General features: G+C 35.4%; 2 protein-coding genes and 1 long non-coding RNA gene across 3 annotated transcripts; 1 reads left to right on the top strand and 2 right to left on the bottom strand.

The window, feature by feature from the left end:
- The first annotated feature begins 3,105 nt into the window (after nucleotides 1-3,105).
- Nucleotides 3,106-13,311, top strand: LOC109050212 (beta-1,4-N-acetylgalactosaminyltransferase 3-like). Its single transcript, XM_042743352.1, has 21 exons — nucleotides 3,106-3,254; nucleotides 3,981-4,066; nucleotides 4,181-4,222; nucleotides 6,150-6,239; nucleotides 6,321-6,411; nucleotides 6,514-6,614; nucleotides 7,268-7,335; nucleotides 7,424-7,499; nucleotides 7,601-7,647; nucleotides 7,777-7,778; nucleotides 7,913-8,074; nucleotides 8,170-8,276; nucleotides 8,737-8,837; nucleotides 8,961-9,022; nucleotides 9,463-9,640; nucleotides 10,139-10,362; nucleotides 10,564-10,717; nucleotides 10,824-10,896; nucleotides 11,027-11,180; nucleotides 11,655-11,781; nucleotides 12,782-13,311. Exons 1-21 carry the CDS (start codon nucleotides 3,131-3,133, stop codon nucleotides 12,882-12,884), a joined length of 2,172 nt encoding a protein of 723 aa, XP_042599286.1. The 5' UTR covers nucleotides 3,106-3,130; the 3' UTR covers nucleotides 12,885-13,311.
- A 2,464-nt stretch (nucleotides 13,312-15,775) lies between these two features.
- LOC109045335 (troponin I, slow skeletal muscle-like) lies at nucleotides 15,776-18,710 on the bottom strand (the record flags this gene model as incomplete). Its single annotated transcript, XM_019063192.2, has 5 exons — nucleotides 15,776-16,370; nucleotides 16,789-16,971; nucleotides 18,254-18,343; nucleotides 18,463-18,594; nucleotides 18,681-18,710. Coding segments are annotated over 5 exons (537 nt in total), but the record flags the coding sequence as incomplete, so codon positions are not given.
- A 34-nt stretch (nucleotides 18,711-18,744) lies between these two features.
- Nucleotides 18,745-19,529, bottom strand: LOC122140285. The gene is made up of 4 exons (XR_006156965.1): nucleotides 19,404-19,529; nucleotides 19,241-19,304; nucleotides 19,011-19,014; nucleotides 18,745-18,870 (listed from the first exon to the last, which is right to left on the bottom strand). It is a non-coding gene; the product is annotated as an uncharacterized LOC122140285 (long non-coding RNA).
- Between the last annotated feature and the right edge of the window lie 899 nt (nucleotides 19,530-20,428).

The raw sequence follows: 20,428 nt of genomic DNA, 5'->3' as shown, positions 1-20,428 counted from the left end.
AATTATCACTGCAACAGCAAAACTCAGCATGCATTCAGCACCCACAGGAGCTTAAAAACACTCTGCTCACATGCTAGATTACCTCGGATATCAAGCGAGAACAGAAACCGATGCCGCGAATGCGTCACTATTCCCGCGAAAGGCGAACGCACACATGCAAGCGATGTACAAACTTGGGTAAATGGTGACGTACTCACCTCCCCCTCAGTAGTCCCGCAAATGCCTCATAATGAGCACAAGACGTCTTCTCGTGAGTCGAGCATGTTCAGTTCATGCTTATCCCTCACAACAAATAAGCAATGAATGCAGAGCGCATTCAGCTCCCTCGAGAGCTGAACGTACTTGCTCTTCACCACACACACAACACATGAGCCGTTGTGAAACTGCGAGTTTCAGAGCAAAGCCTCTGGTGAGAGAACATGCACTCCTAGTTGTGCTTAGCTTAACGCTAACATAAACAAACGGCTTCAGTGAAGTTGAAGAAGAGGATGACGTGTTATATAATGACGTCATAGGCTGTTGCCGGCCAATGTTACTCCCTGTGTTCCATTCGGATTGGCTCTTCCCTATGCCCTAATCCCTTCAAAGGGTTTACCCTCCGGAGTGAGAGCTTCGAATGGTTGAAGGGTGTAGGGGACCAAACAACTGTTTCTTGAAGTGCCCTTCTGCGTCATAATTACGTGCCCACACGGAGGAGCCGTCATCATGCAAAGAATCTGAGCAAACTATCATGGGAGCCCGAAGTGTCCATCAGTTGTACCCTTCAAAATCTTTCATTCCGAAGGGCCCTTTGAAGTGTCAAGTTTTGAGCACTTCGGTTTGGAACGACCCTTTAATATGGCAACCATAATTGTTTTCACTACAATGTGCCCTTCGGAGGGCGATATATCCCATTTGGAATGCACCGATTGTCGTGTTTAGATGTATGCTTCAGACACCAGTCATGCTGAAGGCATTCCCCATAGCGACCTTTAGTAGACGCAGTTCGAAGTTCCCTCAAAAGGGAACTGTTACATTGTCTCACAAAATTAGTGTGGTCCCGTAAAACATTCATGCTCTCTTGCAAAAAAGCACTGAAATATACTTTTTCCTCCAACCTCATTTTATTCTGACCAAAGTTTTTCTCAGACTTTATATCACTTTATATCACTTTCCTCTTTTAACATTATGAAGGGCTCACATTCTGTCCAAAACATGTTACTAGGAAACATGTTACCTGTTTCTGATGCAGAAAAGCTAGTTCATGCATTCATGACCTCTAGACTGGACTATTGTAATGCACTGCTAGGTGGTTGTCCTGCATCTTCAAATAAACAAGCTACAGGCAGTCCAAAATGCAGCGGCTAGAGTCCTTACCAGGTCAAGAAAATATGATCATATTACTCCAATACTACAGTCTCTGCACTGGCCACCTATTAAGTTCCGTATCAGTTACAAAATATTATTACTTACTTATAAGGCCCTTAATGGCTTAGCTCCTGCGTACCTAACTAGTCTTCTACCACGCTACAAGCCATCACGCTCCCTAAGGTCACAAAACGCTGGACTCTTGATAGTACCTAGGATAGCAAAGTCCACTAAAGGAGGTAGAGCTTTTTCGCATTTGGCTCCCAAACTCTGGAATAGCCTTCCTGAAAATGTTCGGGGTTCAGACGCACTCTCTCTGTTTAAATCTAGATTAAAAACACACCTCTTTGGCCAAGCATTCAAATAATGCATCTCATAATTTTGGACTGCAGTTATATCTGATCAAATGCGCATTATTATTCTTTAACTTGAGTTAAACTAATTAATTTTACTTGGCTGGAACAGCAGCTACGCTAATTATGTCTCTATTTGTTTCTCTGTTTTGCCTAGGATTTACACAAGCTCCAGTCTGGATCCAGAACACCTGAGAAGAGATGATGCCAACTCCTCAGAGGACCTCAGATGATGCTAACCCAGAGACAACATACAGAACTACCACATTTTGCTATAAATTTGATTGCATAATTGCTGTTAATAGTGTTAATCGTCTGTTTGTTTACGTCTTTTATTGATTTTTCTGAACATTTCTGCCGTATGCACATAAACTGACAGTCATCACTGATAAGCTACTACTAAATATTGTAGAAACTTAATTTTCTGTAAAGAAATCGTAAAAAACGCTATACAAATAAACTTGAATTGAATTGAATTGAATTTTTGCTTTTGGCCTTCATAGATATTATTGTTTTTACATAAACAATTGGACGACTTTAAACTCAATTGTGTATGTCAGATGCATCACAACCTCAACCTCTGCAGAAACTGCCACTCAATCACACCAAAATGATGGACTTAAAGGCATCATATAGGATTGTGAAGATATTTCACTTATAATTGAGTTGTTTTTATTTTGTGATTACTGTATACAGTTTACTGTTTACTGTACACATGATGGACTTACAGGCATCATAGAGGATTGTGAAAATACTGTATTTCACTGGAACTTGATCTTCGTTACACTATTTTCTGTTTCTATTTTTGTTTTACTTCTTTAAGCATTTATTTATGTTAAGTGTCAATTATCATATATTGTATTCTGCCTATAACGGTTGTTAGATCACTGTAATTTTTGTTACAATTTCACGTCATTAAATAAAATAAAAATACGTAATTGACACAACTGCTGTTGTTGTTGTTGTTGTTTTTATGAAAACCTCGATAGATGCTATAAGATAGTATAAGACCAGGCAGATAGAGGGGGAAAAAAGCAATAGTAATAAATAATTTATTCAAATAATATTGATAAAACTAATATTAATGTTATAAATATACTAATATACTAATATTAATGGAAACAAACTATCATTAAAAAGGTTGTTTATAGCACCATTAAGGTTCTACATAGCACTTTCAAAGCATGGTTCTTTAAGGAACCCTATAAAAAGGGTTCTATTTAGCACCAAAACCTTTTCTGGTACTGTTTAGAACCATTTTTCTAAAAAGTGTAAGATCTACCCAGTCAGATTTGGACTAGAGCCAATAGGACATTTAACTAGCTCTCACCAAACAATCTTGTTCAGCCGGTTTTTTTGTGTGAGACAATAGTGTATAAAGCATAGCTTAATACACCCTAGGCATTACACTGGGCTCACAGTCTAGCAGAATGTTTACTTTGAGAACTTTTCACCACCGCAAGGTGATGTTGTATTTATTTTTTCTACTCGTTATATGTATTATGATTTATGTTTTCATATTTTTGGGAGCACAAAAAAAAATGTTGCCTGATGGTAAGTTACCTTTATTTATAATGGATGGATTAGGTTCTTTAATGTTGAGCTGTTGTTTTATGGTTTGTTGTCTTTCTTCAAATTTTAATTGTCTGAAATTCTTAGTCAGTAATTTTCTTATGTAATGGAGATCAAGTCCCAAGATCCAGTTCAAGATGTCAGATAATTTAGAAACAGTTTGCAAGCACAAAACTGAGGAATATGATTGATTTGTTTAAATTAGCCATTCATAAAATGTCAGATCTACAGTATGATTTTTTTTTAGATAGGATTTATTTTTTAGTTTGTTTGTTTATTTGTGTCAGTTTTCCCAATTCAAATGTTTTGCTGGAGACTTTGCTGCTGCTGTTGTAGAATGCACACTTTGCCGTAGAACTTTATTAATAATTATTCACTTATATGAAATAAATAACTTTTAGAGGTATTTTCTTCTGTAGTTATATACTCGCATTTTGAAGCCACCCATGAGACATTTGACTTTCAACTTGTAGTGGTTTATAGCAGGATGTATGGAAACACTGGGAAAATGCTCCTTTTAAGAATAGTGATTGTTTACTTCTGAATTTATAAACCGTATATAAAGATGGCTTTGTACAGGATGTACAGGATGATAATGCATCATACAATATAGTACAGTGCCACCACTGAATGTGTGATTTTAGTATGCAAAATTTGTAAATGTTTGCATTTGCAAATTTTGGCTTTGTATATTTTAACTTCCTCAAGGGCCTGCAAAAACAAACATCAACAAAGATATCAAAAAGAAAGAATCACTTCTAGACGTTGAGCCTCCTGATGCACAGGAGATCCAGGTAAGATTGTTTACTTGACTTGTCATTAATGTATGAAAATTTTAACCAGAATCAAGACAATTTCTCTCACATTCCCCTGATTTTAATACTATTTTTCTTCCTGTGACCGTCCTGAAAAATATTGCCAATGACCAACAGCCAATCAAAACATATAAGGTGTGTATAAGATTACTTTTTTAAATGCATTGTGATTTAAATAGAGAGAAAATTCTTAATATTTTTGTAATATTCTTTATAGAATACATTACCTTTCTTAAATAAAAATACATTTATAGAGGATTTATAGAATAAATGTAAAGATTTCTTTTAAGAAATAAAAAAGAACAAAATTAATATTCAATTAATAATAGATTCAAATAATATAACTGAACTGAAATGCTGAAATGCAACAATTTGTTATTATTTTATTTTAAAGGGGACCAAGGCCCGAAACTGATGCTAAAATGTAACATTACCTAAGAAGCTTGAAATGTCTTCGATGATAATGAACCCGAGAGCGACGAGAGAGAGAGAGCGAGCAAAGAGAGAGCGAGATGCTGAGCGCGCGCCGCCGGCCGCGCGCGCACTCAACTCACTATATTCAGAGCGGTCAAGTTTTTGAAAGCATGTGAAAAGAGTCAATTGCGTGTGTCTCCCGGTGAATGCTTGAGAGTTCTGGTTACGTTGGTTGGCGCTAGGGGTCATAAGACGTTGCTAAAAAGAACATAGAGACCTACGATTTTTACAAGGCTCATCGTTCTGAAAAGCGAGGTGTACGCTGTTTAAGGTTCAAAAAACATGCGTCGATTTTTACAAGGCTCATCGTTCTGAAAAGCGAGGTGTACGCTGTTTGGCCAACTATTCAGTGCGTTGTGATAGGCTGAATACCTCAAGCATGTTAAGGAAATGTTACGCCCCTTAACATACTGTGATGCCATCTCCCAGCGTGATGAGACATAACCAATAAAACCCATCACAAACGAGGAATTTGTTGCATCCAGTGGGGACATAATTACTGATTATAGTGACTTATACTGTGTTTGTGATTGGAGAAACACTGCTCAAAACTCACGTTTGAATCATCAGTGGCAAATCCTTTACACATGAAAACATACTTACAGACTGTGAGTCAGAAGCGCCAGACTGTCCTTGCAAAGTTGGAACTGCCTCACTTTATAGAAACAGCCTTTGAGCACAGACCCATTGTAGGATAGTCTGCAGGTTCAGGAAACAGTCCTCCATAAAATGCATCACACACTGCGGGTGTGAGTGAGGAATGGCCTGCGAGTAAGAACGGTGCGGCCGGCGGATTCGACGAAGGACACATGACGACCCCGGGCTGTATTCCACGGTGAAAGCCAATCTGGCAATCCACAGCATGAAGTTGATATATTTCCTCTGAGACCAGCACGGATAAGCTCTATGCACAGTGGATATCATCCTCTTTTGGAAGGCCAAACAAAGTAGTTTCACAACGAAACACAGCGTCTCCACAACAGTGCGGCAACAACAATACTACAGCGAGAATAAAAGTAACCCATTCTTTCTTTGCGTGAACATTTGGGTGGTGTTATGCAAATCTTCCCACATCGTGATGTAGACATGTTGGGTCATGTTTAAACGAGGCATTTTAGGGGGGTGTGGACAAGTCTTTATAATGAATATCTCTTTGGATTTGAGACTTTAATCTTTGCAACTTTACAGATCTACTTTATTCACCAAGAGCTTGTTACACTCCAAAGAGAAAGGAAAAACTGAAATCGCATCATATGACCCCTTTAATATATTTTATTTTTAAACCTAAATTTCATAAAAATATATTGAATCACAAAAAGATTTGTTGTTCATTTAATCAATATATCAACCCTCCCAATTTCTGTTAAATCCGAAGAAAAAGAAAAGAAAAGAAAACAGGCATGTTTGTCATAACTACATTAGCAAATATACTGGAGAAAATATCTAGACTTTTTCAATAGAAAATCTCTAGAAAATTTATATTTGAAAGCAATAGCTCTTTTCCATTTATTGAAATGCATCCCAGTTGCAACCATTTTATTCTTTAATGGCTTTAAGACAACTAAGAGCATTTTTATTTCCTCCTCAGGGACGAGTGAACATGCACGTTTTTGATGACTGCTGCGGTGGATCTCTTGATCAACTTAGGAATAACCTGCTCTATCCGCTATTTCCAAGTGTTAGTTCTTTACGTATATAGTTGTATACTATTATAAATGATAGTCACATATATAATATAATATTATGGGTTTATCTTAAGGTGCGTACTACAGTAAGCAGGCTTGCTGTGTCCCCTCAATGGAGCAGTTACGGTCTGAGAATCTTTGGCTACCTCCATCCTGAAGTAACTGGTGGGTCCAGCATGAAAATAAATCAGTTTTATTATATAATTGAATTCAATTAAACATTTGTAGAGGCAGTTAACAAATGTACTGATATCGTTCTGCCTATAGATGAATATATTTTTGCTGTTTCCTCTGATGATAACTCGGAGTTCTGGCTCAGTTTAAACGAAAGTCCAGAAAACCTTCAATGCATCGTCTATGTTGGTCAGGTAATGTCTGGTCTGAATGTGGATGTGTTTGTTAGAGATTCAAGTAGATGTGTTTACAATGCAAGTGAACATATCACAATGCAATTTATGTCAATTAATTATTGGGTAGGATTAGGGATGTGGAATATACTAGAAGTCCCAAAAAAAAAAAGTATAGATTATAAAACACCCAATATGTTAATAATAGGCATGCTAATAAGAAACTAGTTAATAGTGATAAAATTGATTTAAAAAAAAAAAGTGTAGTTAATAAAAGTGTTACTAAATTTTCATGTTTAGGCGAACCCTTTAATATCATTGTATAAAAACTTTATTATTCTGTATTTTGAACCCTTTAATAACATTGTATAAAAACTTTATTATTCTGTATTTGAATCCAAGTAATATATTTATTAATGATACTGTTATCATTAATATAATCATATTTAAATATGCTTTTAATATTAAATATGCAATTAACACAGAATAAAAAAAGCTCCTGCATCAATTGTCCACTGATCCCACTTAGTCTTAAATTTAGGTACAGTATATACTGTACAATTATATATAGACATTAAATGTGACTTAAACGTCCAAATACTCTTTGATATTTTGTTAAAGGCAAATTTTAATCTCTTTGATTATGATTTTGGCATGTTTCTGTTCTGCATCAGACAGGAAATGAATGGACTGCTCCAGGCGAGTATTGGAAATTTGCATCCCAGATATCCAAACCTGTCTTGTATGATTTTTTTGTACTTATTTTTTTCAAAAGCATACTCGAAAAAAGACTGCATCATGTCATAATATATGGTCTCTCTCTTTCTTAGGTTGGTGAAAGACATGAAATATTTTTTTGAAATCCTTTTAAAACAGAACAGCGGAATGGATCATCTGGAAATAGCTGTATGTACTACAGTATATGTGTATATATTAGACAATTTAGCTTGAACAATGAACCTAAAATTGTACATTTTATTAATATCAGATGTCCCCCCTTTCTGCAGTGGAGTTTAAACCGTGACAATGGCTATTTTTCCGTGATAACCTCTGAGTCACTATAATAATATAAAGTTATCCCAAAACCCAAAATGTCAAAATTTTGAAACCAGTAAGAGGAAGTTTTGCCAAATGTTGTTGATGTGATGTTATGAAGACATCTGTAAGGCATAACATCGTTAAGGTGTTATATGTATAGTTGCAACAGAAAGGAGATTCTGGCTTAACAAGAACAAGTTCTTCCCTGTGTTGATATATTTCCTAGAGGCTTATCAATATTGACTGTTATGACTTTAACAGGAATTGTTGATAACATGTAGACTCGCTTCTTTTGCCAGACGAATCTTCTCTACAAATGGGAGATATTGATCACATACCTCAAACGAAAGCAAGTTATGATAGGCTCTTTCAGCCGATTCCTATGTCACCAAATCCTGCAGGAGACATGATCAGAGAAGACCCACGGGATCACATCTATAAATGTCAGCGTTATCGAAATTTTCAACAGAAATTTGAAGAATACTCTTGCCATATCTCTTATTGAAACAGACCAGATGTGTTCTCTCTATTTAAACAGACAAAATGCTAGATGAATCCAACCTGAAAGATTTGTTTCCCGAATGCCATTACAGTCCAAGTTACATACTCAAAGAACAAATTGGACGATACGAGGGTGTATATTTGGTGAGTTTATCATTTTTAATCTATGCAAAATCTAAGCTGTGATTCTGACAAACAACTTCTGTTTCGATTGCAACCACCTATTTCTGCAGATTGTTTGGCCCTGATAACCGATATGTCTGTCAAATTGATTTTGAAGGATTCTAGAGAACAATCACAGCCTCCAGAAGGTGAAATATACTGTAAACATTTGCTTACATTAGCATGCTCATCACAGAAATGTCCAAGAGAGTGTTAGCATTACCATGCTAACATTACAGCTTATGTTAGCATGCTGATGTTAACCATTGCTACATGGCAAGTATTTAAAAAGGCTGGGAAACACAAAATAAAACAAAGACAACATCAATTTTCCAAGAATCACCAATAAACAACTTGACAGCACTTGTTTATCTTAATAAGTAAAATAACTGAACTTTAAAGAGTTAATGAGTATCTTTGGCCATGTTTCTTGTTCTTGTAGATAAAGTTTTCTTCAGTGTACCCAAATGACTACACAAGACAAACTAATGCATACGATGATGATATGTGCTTTTACAAACAAGATCCATCATTTCAGGCTGAGTATGAAGCATGCAGTATTCTATTAATTAGTCTTGTTTAAAAAGCATGTTTTACCAGTATTTCCTGTTTGCAAATAATGCTACTTGTGCATGCATGTATTGTATACATTTTCACTGTTTTTAGTAAAGGACTTGCTTCTTATCTGACTGAGGTTGAAGATCCTGATGTAAAAACGATAAATACAGGTAAAACTCTTATTCTAAAAGTAATCTTAGTTATAATAATCCAAAAATTATTTTTACAGCTTGAAGCGATAGGAAAAATAAAATCCCAGTTTTGTTGTGAATGGTTCTGCTCCTAAAATGCTTTTGGTTAATGTCACTTAGGTTACAAGGCAAAAAATAATAATAATAATAATTAAAATATTTTTGGATCATTTGTATGCACAAAGCACGTTGTAATCACACCTGATTATCTGAGATGGTTTGGGTCCATATCATTTACATTACCCTACAATACAGTGAAAAATGGTTCTTGATATGAAGAAAATTCTTTGCTAAAACCTAGAACGCCTTAAACACACTTTAATTTTAAATTTGTATGCTCAATGTATATACTACATAAAGTGCAAACATAATACTCAATGAATTCAGCACTCTAACATATTTTACAAAATCCAAAATAGGTGAAGGTCCTTTCTGGCAGCGTGTCTATGATGTGAAACCCCTCAATGTTGCTTCAAAGCAAACTGCCATTGTGGCAAATTCCTGCAGAACAGCTGGAAACATTGTGATGTCCCAAAGTCACGCCATGCCCATCGTTAGAGCTTTTTTAAAAGCACTGCATTCAAGAGAAGAGACACGGTAATCTTGTTCAGTGCTTACCTCTTTCGACCCTTCTCATTTAAAATGTGTTGTCAATTAATAGACAAATATATAGGGAAGAGGTTATGCATTGAAAAAATGTATATGTAAGAATGTAACTTTTCTTCGTTTAGCAAATGATAAATATTCAGAATGGTAAACCTTTGACTGGTTGGTTTATGAATTTCTCTAGAAATGATTTCCCAACATTAATTTATGTTGATGCTTTTGAATATCAAAATTTAAAATGTAAATCACCTCAGTGCCTTAATTTGACATGACACATCTTACCCCTAAAGTTGAGTCACTTTTTTATCTAATTTGTTTGGTTCTTAACTTAAGTGACATCTGAACCTTCTTTAGGCAAAAGTATGTGTACAGAATGAGGCTTTGATCCGTAAAAACATGGCAATACAGAAGTTGCGGTACAGAAACCAGAAGGTGTGGTGTGCACACGTACTTCTGGTTTTATAGCTTTTGGTGTCTTTTTCTTCACAGTGAATACTCCCTGTTGCGTGTGCTGAATGTTGTTCAGCGTGAAGACAATGGCGTGGGCAGCCGTTATCTGGTGGAACTTGAACTTGTGGGCCCACAGGGTCAGAAAGTTCTTGTTTCGCGTTACGTTTACGCACCATCTCAGGATTCAAGAAAGCCAACAATTCTCTGCAGTCCAAAAGCATTCAGCTGGAACCCAACTGCTACTGTTCATATTATTGTGGCAGGTGAAACTAATCAGATTTATTAATATCAATGTCTTTTAATTGTGCTGCATTCAAGTCTTGCAACAGTGCAACGTAACTGTACCATTACTAAACTGAATGTGGCATATTTTTAGTTCTTTGATTTGTATCATCAGATATCTGTCAGTCTCTCCGTGTGTTCCTAAGACAAAATGATGAATGTCTTCATTTATCTTTCAACAGTGAAAGATCAGGCCAGATGGATCATACAGTTTATCAGGGAAATGGAAAAAGTGTACAGAGTAACTGGGGACAAAAACTTTAATGTAATAATTATAGACTACAGCAGCTCTGATATAGATATTGAGAAAAGACTCAAAAAGGCAGCATTACCAAGGTAAAACACTTTGTTTTAAAAATTTTTTTTTTTTTTTTGTAAATATGAGTGTGTTTGTCTCTGCACAATTCTATGGCTAATGACGTCAACATGCACAAATATACAGTTACAAATTTAAGAAGATGGATGGTAATTTTCAAAGATCAGGTGGCCTTCAAGCTGGAATAGATCTTGTTGAAGTAGGTAACCTCATTTTAACAAAAAAGCTCTTCATGTTTCTTATTCTTTTTCTTGCTCCTTTGAAGCTACTGTTTTGGATTAATGAATGGATATACATAATATGTTTTTATTTTGGTTCTTCCTTCACAGGATGAACACAGTATTTTGTTCCTGTGTGACCTGCACCTCTACTATCCTGTGAATATAATAAACAGTATACGAAAACATTGTGTTGAGGGAAAGATGGTCTATGCTCCAATTGTGATGAGACTGGATTGTGGTGCTTCCCCAAGAGCCCCAGCTGGTACTGGTCTCCAATGTTGTTTAGTGTTCATCAAAGCTCATCAGATCTCATTGTTTTTTCAAAGTGATCAGACTTACAATTTCGGCCATGATGAATAATGATGATGAAACAGGTGGAAAAAAACTCCTAGATCTAGAAACCACAATATCATAGAAACTTGTGCCAGTAGAGAAACATCCACAACCTAGTCTGCAAAGTCTACTGACAGTGATGGGGTCACTGTGAAATTTGAATTACAAATCTTGTTTGACCTTTTTTTGCGTGCATTTGCAAACTTAATCTATAACTGCCTTCATGAGGCGTCATGACACCTGCGAAGTTTCAGAAGGATAAACTCTTATCATCTACTATCATTATCATCTATTATCATGAAACTTTTCCTGCCTTGCAGGCACTGGTACATGGTGGTGCATGTTCAGATATGAAAATAATGTTAATCTATGCTTTATTTGTGTTCAAATATTTCTGTCACAGGGCTTTGGGAGGTTGCTGGTTACGGTCTGATGGGAATCTACAAGTCAGACATGGACCGTATTGGAGGCATGAATACCAGAGAATTCACAGACAAATGGGGGGGTGAAGACTGGGAGTTATTAGACAGGTAATGAAAGCCCAACATCTTTGGAATTATTACAAATGTCCTAGTGTTTTTGTTCATTACATCACTGCACTCAGTATTTCTTTGCTAATTAAAAGAGAAATTATAGTACTTTTGAGAAGTATCATTATGAACAGGAGTTGAAGACTGTAATAAAGTATTTTGGAAAAAGCTCTTTTGGGGGTGTTTATACGACACCGTTTATAGCAAAAATGGGGGGGGTTATGCATTTGAACAGACCGTTCATGTATACGACAACAGCATTTTGGGGGTCTGAAAACTTTTGAAAATGGGTCTCAGTGCAAGCTTTTAAAAAGGATTCCATATAAACTACGTAGATGCAAAGAAACAGTGTTTCTTTACAAGTGACATCACCAACTACTGGGCTGGCATGATAAACACAGTTTTTTTATTGTTTTTGCGGATCAATGTGAACAAGCTTTAACAATATTGTTGTCTGTATGCAAAGATTTTCACAAAAGGAAAATAGAGGAAAACTTTTCAATTTTTCATTGTCATTGTCGTGTAAATGTATCCATATTACACAGGGAGTTTTGAAATCATTTGAATAACCATGTCATAGACTTGCCAGCCCGATCTCATGGCAATTTGTACATATTTTACGAGGTTGCTAATTCATACGAATTTATACGACCACACTCGTACAAATTCATATGGTTTTTGCCAAATCGTATGTATTTTACGAGTTGCACAATTCGTATGAATTTGTATGAATGACCTACACCTAACCCTGCCCCTAAACCTACCTGACACTGGGGTTTAAACAAATCATATAAAATCGTACAAGTGAGGTTGTACAAATTTGTATGAATTAGACACCTTGTAAAATACGTACGAATTGGTCATGAGTGTTACTAGTTAGTCTCTGTTAATCTCACAACTACTGTCTGTTAATCTCTTATTTTTCAATCTCATATTCTTATCAAATAGATTATAAGTAAAACTAGTTAGTCTCTGTTAATCTCTTATTTTTCTCTTTTAGAGTCTTAGGAAATGGGTTAGAGGTGGAACGACTCCACCTCAGAAATTTTTTCCACCATTTTCATTCCAAACGTGGAATGTGGGAAAACAAGAATCAAGGATAAAATCAAATGTTTTGTGTGCTTAGCAAATGACCTGGGGAACAGTGTTGTAATGAACCCAAGTGAAAAGAAGGCTGCTCACCAAGGCTCTATTTATTTGATAAAAAATACAGTAAAACATGTTATATGGTGAATCTTTTAAATAAAACATTTTTTTCTATTTTAATATATTCTAAAATGTAATTTATTCCTGTGGTGGCAAAGCTGAATTTTCAGTAGCCATTACTCCAGTCTTCAATGTCACATGATTTTGAACTTCTGAACAGTAAAGTATGGAAGCCCATGCTCTTTTTTTAGTTATCCTATAATCCATCTTTGGTCTCTTCTGCCTTTGTGTTCATAGTGGAGGGTGTGTACTCAAATGTTCTTCAAGGTTGAGTGATTAGTTGCACTGAACAAATGGTCTAAAAATAAAGTGTGAAACACTTTAGATGATGCCAGCTTTAGACGTCACTACTCTCTCAACTTACTACTGAAGCCTGTAGAAATGTCTCTGACAGCATTATCTTAATCCATGATTTTATTTGACCAAACCAAGACCTTCAGTATCCAATCACAATTTAGTACCACTAGCATTAGTCAGTCAACCAATAAAAAGAATTTTATTTCCATGTGATAAGCCAAAGACAAGCTGCACACATCTTAATGAAAAATAAAAAAAAATTGACCCTTCTCTTTCTGTAAAAAAATATTTCTGTAAAAGAATATACTTTTTCATCAAAGTAATTGCATTATAATTAAATACCCTGATTAAGTTATGGTAACCTTTTTCTGTAAATATTTTCAAAAGATTTGGTTCCAAATTTATATATGTATATTATTCGGTTTATCACAAGACTACTTGACAAATTAAAAATAATTGTATTATGTTTAAAATAACTATAATTTGTGAGAGAAAAAAAAATTTAAATTAAAAAATAAAGGCTTGTAGGATGAGACACTGTGTGTAAGTTGAAATTTTATTTTATTTTCCTCATATTGAGAAGGCATGTTTGTTTTTAAATTGACATTTGCAAGAATGTGCAATTACTGTAATATCTGCAAATTAAGTTTCAATTTAAAGTGGTGTACCTCGTTAAGGTAAAACTCACCTTTACAATGTTGGACCTGCCATGACAATTATTACACACGTCATCAAATTTCACATTGCTGCAGGCAAATTACGAGGTTTTTCTGGGTGGAAAATAATGCATTGTTGATAGGTTGTTTTAAAGGGTGTTTCTAGGGAGTGGTTACAGTTTTCTGCTGTTGTTCATAAGGCATTGAAAGTCAGAAGTGATGAGTGATTGCTATGTTTTGTCATTATTGTCATCTACTGGCTCAGGTTGAAAGAACACACTTCAACCTGAATATAAATCAATTATGCAAATCATTCAGTTTAGATCAGTTCAGATCAATTTACTTGTAAAGAATTTTTTGTCATTGCTTGTTTGATTTTTTTTTAGCATAAACCTCACTATTTACATAGACAAACACTCCTGGACCTCCAGTGTTCCTGTACATCTGACAACAGGAAAGCTTTTTCGCCCTGCATGCTCTGAGTTCACAATGGCCTGTGCCCTTTCTAATGTTCATCTCTTCAAGGTTGAATCAGATTAGATGTGGGGTACAACAGGACTAAAAATACAGCATGAACCGCTGAACTGAAACAATGGTCAGCTTAACCTATTCATTTACCACTGTCACCATGGAAAATGGCCCATGCCTTAACCTGCTAGCTTAGCTTGTCTTCTCATATTCACCATAGTGAAATATCACATCTGAGTCAGAGAGTAAGTATGGATAATGAATCACATTGTAACTGGCAGAACAAGACAATTAATCATTTTTCATCTTTAACGACCAGCTGTTGATCATTAATCATGAAGAAATACATATAAGACTACATCTTAAAAGTGTGAGAAAAAGTGCTGAAATATTAGTTATTATATAATATTCAATTGTGCTTGCATTCGCATGCATTTTTAAGCAGTTGATGCATCTTAGAATCTAACAATTACACATGGAACTGTTATTAATTTCTCTGTCCTTAAAAAAAAAATTTAATTCATTATTGTGTATATTATGAAAAATGATAAAGGCGATATAATATACATGTATGTTGTCATTTTCGGCTCTTACTGAAAGAATAAGAAAAAGTCATTTTCTGCTTAATATTGTAACTTTTAATGCCAACTTAAGACTTAACTGTAGCACACAAAAACACATATATCCCAGTCAAACTTATAGCATCTGAGTTTTTTTGTTTGTTTGTTTGATTTTTTATTTTTTTTGATTATTATAATTATTATTCGACATTTATATTCATCAAAATTAAATGAAATGATGCCAGACTATATTTCAAGAACACTTAAAACTACTAAGGCATATGTTATGTCTCTGTCGACTTGTTAATGAAGATATGTCAAATCATATTTTTTTAAGGAATAGATTGCCCAAAATAAAAATACTGTCATTATTCACATATTATTTTTCCATACAGTGAAAATAAATTGTGGCCAGGGGCTGTTAAAGGGTTACTCCACCGCAAAATGACAATTTTGTCATTAATCACTTACCCCCATGTCGTTTCAAACCCGTAAAAGCTTTGTTCGTCTTTGGAACACAATTTGAGATATTTTGGATGAAAACCGGTAGGCTTGAGATTGTCCCATAGACTGCCAAGTAAATAACAGTGTCAAGGTCCAGAAAAGTATGAAAAGCATCATCAGAATAGTCCATCTGCCATCAGTGATTCAACCGTAACATTATGAAGCGATGAGAATACTTTTTGTACACAAAGAAAACAAAAATAACGACTTGACACTGTTATTTATTTGGCAGTCTATGGGACAGTCTCAAGCCTACTGGTTTTCGTCCAAAATATCTTAAATTGTGTTCCGAAGACGAACAAAGCCTTTACGGGTTTGGAACAACATGGGTGTAAGTGAATAATGACCAAATTTTCATTTTGCGATGGAGTATCCCTTTAATCTCTAAATATTACAAAAACAAAACAAAAACAGCAACACCATGAAAGTATCATAACAGCAATCCATAGCTTCAGAAGATATGAAATATAGATCATGGGATGTATGGACTACTTTCATGGTGCTTTTTAGATCTTGACATCCCCTGATTTACTTTTGTTGTATGGACAAGAATAAGAGCAGTGTCAGCATTCTTCTACACGTTTGTGTTTCACAGAAATAAGAAAATAATTCAGGTTTGAATCAACAAAAAGGGTGAGTAAAGAATTGCATGATTTAAATTTTGTTTGAGTTGGCTCGGAAAGTCAGCAGCTAAGAAAGTTCAACAAAGCCAGAAAACACTTAAGTCTCGTTCCCTCCATTTTATATCTTCTCTGTCAAGACCATCCAGAAGGCCAGGTTGGTTCCATGAAGGGGCTCACTGGCCTCCTCCGGCAGCGTCAAACATCTTCTTTCTTCCTTCCATGCCAGACATGGCTTCCACATTCTTACGCCAGTCACCTACCTCAGAGGTCAAGACCTGTTTGACAGAAAGGAACATTGGATTGTTCGATTTCAGATGGTTCAACTCATGGTCTTCTGTTCACTGCGATAGTGTCGTGATGAGTTAATGTGTCTGTTGTGACTGAGACTAAAGAGATTTAAAACTAATAATAAAATAATCTTGACTCAAGCATAAAAACACAACATGTAAACAACATGACATTTACTTAATATGCAATATATATTTCCTTTTCTGCTGCGGTAACTAAGGAAGCAAAATAATATCATAATATCTCAGCTCACTTTTCACCATCCACTCAAATCCTGATTAACATGATCAAATCCCATACTAAAATATTTTCCACTGAATATTCTGTTTTTCATCACATAGTGAAAGTTAAATGCATTGCAAATGTGGTTATTCATATGAACTGTTTTGGTTTTTATGGCCCCACCTTTTCTTGCTTGATATCCTCCTTCTTGACTGACTTCAGATTTGCACGGAGGTCCATGGAGCCTTTGTGTTTGGAGCCCAGCAGGGCCCTCATCATCTCATCAGCAGACACACGCACCTTCCTCAGGGCGGGTTTCTTGAACTTCCCACCTAGATCTTGAACTTTCAACTTAAGCTCATTGATCTAAAATCAAAAAAATAAAAAATTTCAGTTACCCGTGAGGTGCATAATACCTCAAAAAAGCTATCAATTAGATTATTCATTCATGTGGCAGTTTTTTGGTTAGTACATGCACCCTCAGAAGTATGCAACCCATTGTCAGAACTCGGGTTTGATCACGGTTTCTTCTGCCCTGTTTGTTTTTGCTTTCCTACTCCACATGATGATTACCTGGCAACAGCAGTTGGTACTCGCTCTATATCTGCTCTCACTCTGCACCTCCATGCAGAGTCCACAACCATTCAGTGTTTCCTAAAATCATAATTACTTCACACATTTGCATCGCAAATTTGTGTGGTCGGAACCATATCTCTCAATCTGTGGTTAGAAGCACAGTTATTAGTATATTATCACATGGACTTAAATAGATCATGATGTTGAGCTAGCATTTAGTACACTCTATATCTTTCAATCCAGCCCTCCACCCCAATGACTAATTCTGGCTCATCCTCCGATCTTGTCACTTGAGTGGACTGCTTCCTGGTTATCAACCCCTGCCTGTCACTGACTTTGATCTTGATTCAGTCTTGGATTCTCTATTTGCTGTTCGCACCGTCTCTCTGGGTTTGACCCTTGCCTGGTCTACACTCTCCCTCCAGCCTCTGCTCTGCCTAATTATGTGAAAGCATTCTAGACCAGTATATGTAATATGTATATGTATTCTCAAGTACCTAGAGATATAAAGCAGCTGCAGTTTTTGATGACGATCCAACAATAACTGCTCCTGAAGAGCTAAACATCCTGCAGAGTTTAGCTCCAACTTGCTCCAAAACACCTGCCTGAAAGTTTCTAGTAGAGATCCTGAGCTCTAGTAGAGATTAGCTGTTTTATGTGTTCCTAATTAGGGGTGAAGCTAAATTCTGCAGGACAGAGGCGCTCCAGAAGCAGAATTGGACATCCCTGTTCTAGACATACTCAGTGTTGGAGCTAAATTCTACAGTACAGTGGACCTTAAGAGCCAAAATCTAGTCAGCATTTCTTGGTGGACACAGTGAACACAATATGGGCTTCAGGTATGGGCCCCAAATGGAATTTTTCACAGGTTCTATGTTGGCCTTTATCTGAATTTGCCCTGGAACCATTCTGTAAGAGATATGGGCAATTTACGAAACAATACTAATTGGGGCCAGTACCTCAAACCCATTTCATGCTTACATTGGCCTATATTGGAAATGTTGGCTAGGAGTTGCCCATCCCAGTAAAGTCTACAGTATATCAATATTTTATTGGTTGGTTTCATACTTACATCTTTGTTGTGCTTGTTGACTTTATCCTCATAGTCAAACCTCTCTTCATCTACTACATCGATTTTGGCATAGAGCTGCTTACATAGATTCTGAAGATGAATATGCACCATAAATACAAATGGTCTATGATTTGAGAGATATTAAATGAAGCTAAACTGCAACTGACTGCTTTTAATTCAGAGATTTTCTTTTTGATCGAGTGCATCACCTGTAACTCCCCCAGAGAGAGTCCAGAAAGCTGCAAAGGAGGGTGTTTTTCTTTGAGGTAGCGATTTTTCTCTTCTTCCCTGTCCTGTTTCTCTTTTTCCAAATCCTCCATTGCTCTGTTAAGCAGCATTATCTGATTGAAGAGAGAAGAGTAGCTTAACTGACAATTTCACTACAATGTAGGAAATAACATAGGTACAACAAAGTAGGTAATCCAACCTTCAGAGAAATTCTACAAGATGAAAAAATTTACTTACTCAGGCTTAAATAAAAAAAAGAGAAGGGAAAGGATATGTGGATAAACAATGGATAAACAGCTTTATATTGAGTAAAATATTGCTAAGCATATTTTTTTTAAATGATTAAGATTTACTTTGATGTCCACTTTTGGATTTCCAGGCCTTCGTATCTGGCAAATGACATTTTAAATTAAGCAGCAAAATTTAAATGTGAAAATAAGCATTAGTTTGACATCTGTGTAAATACTAAATACAATGCCTGGTACTTTTTATGTAAAAATGGAAAATAGTATTGAAAACAACTGCTTACCGGACTACCAGTATCAATAATAAAGGTACAAAAAAGAGGAAACAATCATCAGTAAGACATTTATTAAAGCATTTTTTAGTAATCAAACTATTTGACTGTGAAATCAAAACATTGACTGATCACTAAATAGTGATGAAATGTATTTTGAGAGTCCCACTTTCAGAATGTAATGCTGTATGTTTATGTGCTGTGTCCATCAAATGTAATATTGAAAAAAAAGTTTTACTTACTCGCCCATTTTGCCGTCTTGCTGAACTGCTAAAAAGAAATTCAATCAGAGATTTCAAATGAAACCTACAAAACAAATACATAATAATTAAAAACATTAAATTTAACACACCCAAATGACAAGTTTTGCAGTTAAGTATATTATTTAAAATATGGATGTCATACCTGGGTTCTGTCTGGCTGATGGTCACGGACAGGAGGCAGAACAACCGGGTGTTGAGACAAAGGGATTTTATAGTTCAGCCACCACTGGCTGGCAGATATAGTGTCAGTCGCCAGGAATATGCCTTGGCAGCATTCAAGAAATGAAATATCATGAACTGTGACGCTATGACAATACAGCAATATACAACATATTTTAAGTGGATATACCCTCTTAAAATAGTTCCTTGATGGGTCACAACCCAAAAATGGAGTGCAAGTCTCTTTTTGCAGACAGCAGGGAAAACAATGCTGAATGCAAATGATAGAATGTATTTCTATATTATTGTAAGTAGTGAGGTTATTGTCAATATCCCATATAATTGGTTGTCTTCTGATTTAACATTGCTTTTATCAATAGACAGTGTGTTCTCATACTCACTGAAAGTATTTTCTAGTGGTATTTGGCACTATGGTACTTCTTTAAATTATTATTAGTGACAAGTTATTTATGACTTTATTCATTAGTACACAAAAATACTATGATTTTTTTTTCTTATCTCAATTAGGTCACATATAAAAAGAGTATATCAAACTTAAAAACAATCCCATGGCAATACATACTGTAAATATTTTACAGTTTGGTGAGCAGGTTATAAATTCAAATTAATTCATACAATCTCCTTTGTTTATTTATTTATTTTTATTTCTATTTATTTTATTATTATTTATTTATTTTTTGATCTGCTAACGGTCCTTCATATATGTTTCCGTAAAAATCAGATCATACGAAATCACATATTCATACAATACATACAAATTCTACCTAGGTTGAGCAAATTTTTATTCAAAATATTCACTTCAATGAAAATGGTTTCAAACGGTCAATTCCATCTACTGAATCATCATTGGTATTACATGCAGCAGCCATTTTGTTTTTCTGGTGCTGCTTGCTAAAAGGAACTACTTAAAATTAAGGAGATTGTAAGAAACAAATTTCACAAATAAGTACTAATATAATAATTATGTCAGTCGGAACATAATACATT

Source organism: Cyprinus carpio, chromosome A4, assembly GCF_018340385.1.
Source record: "Cyprinus carpio isolate SPL01 chromosome A4, ASM1834038v1, whole genome shotgun sequence".
NCBI lineage: Eukaryota > Metazoa > Chordata > Actinopteri > Cypriniformes > Cyprinidae > Cyprinus > Cyprinus carpio.
The sequence above is the reverse complement of the archived record's forward strand: the minus strand, read 5'-3'. Positions and strand labels throughout refer to the sequence as shown.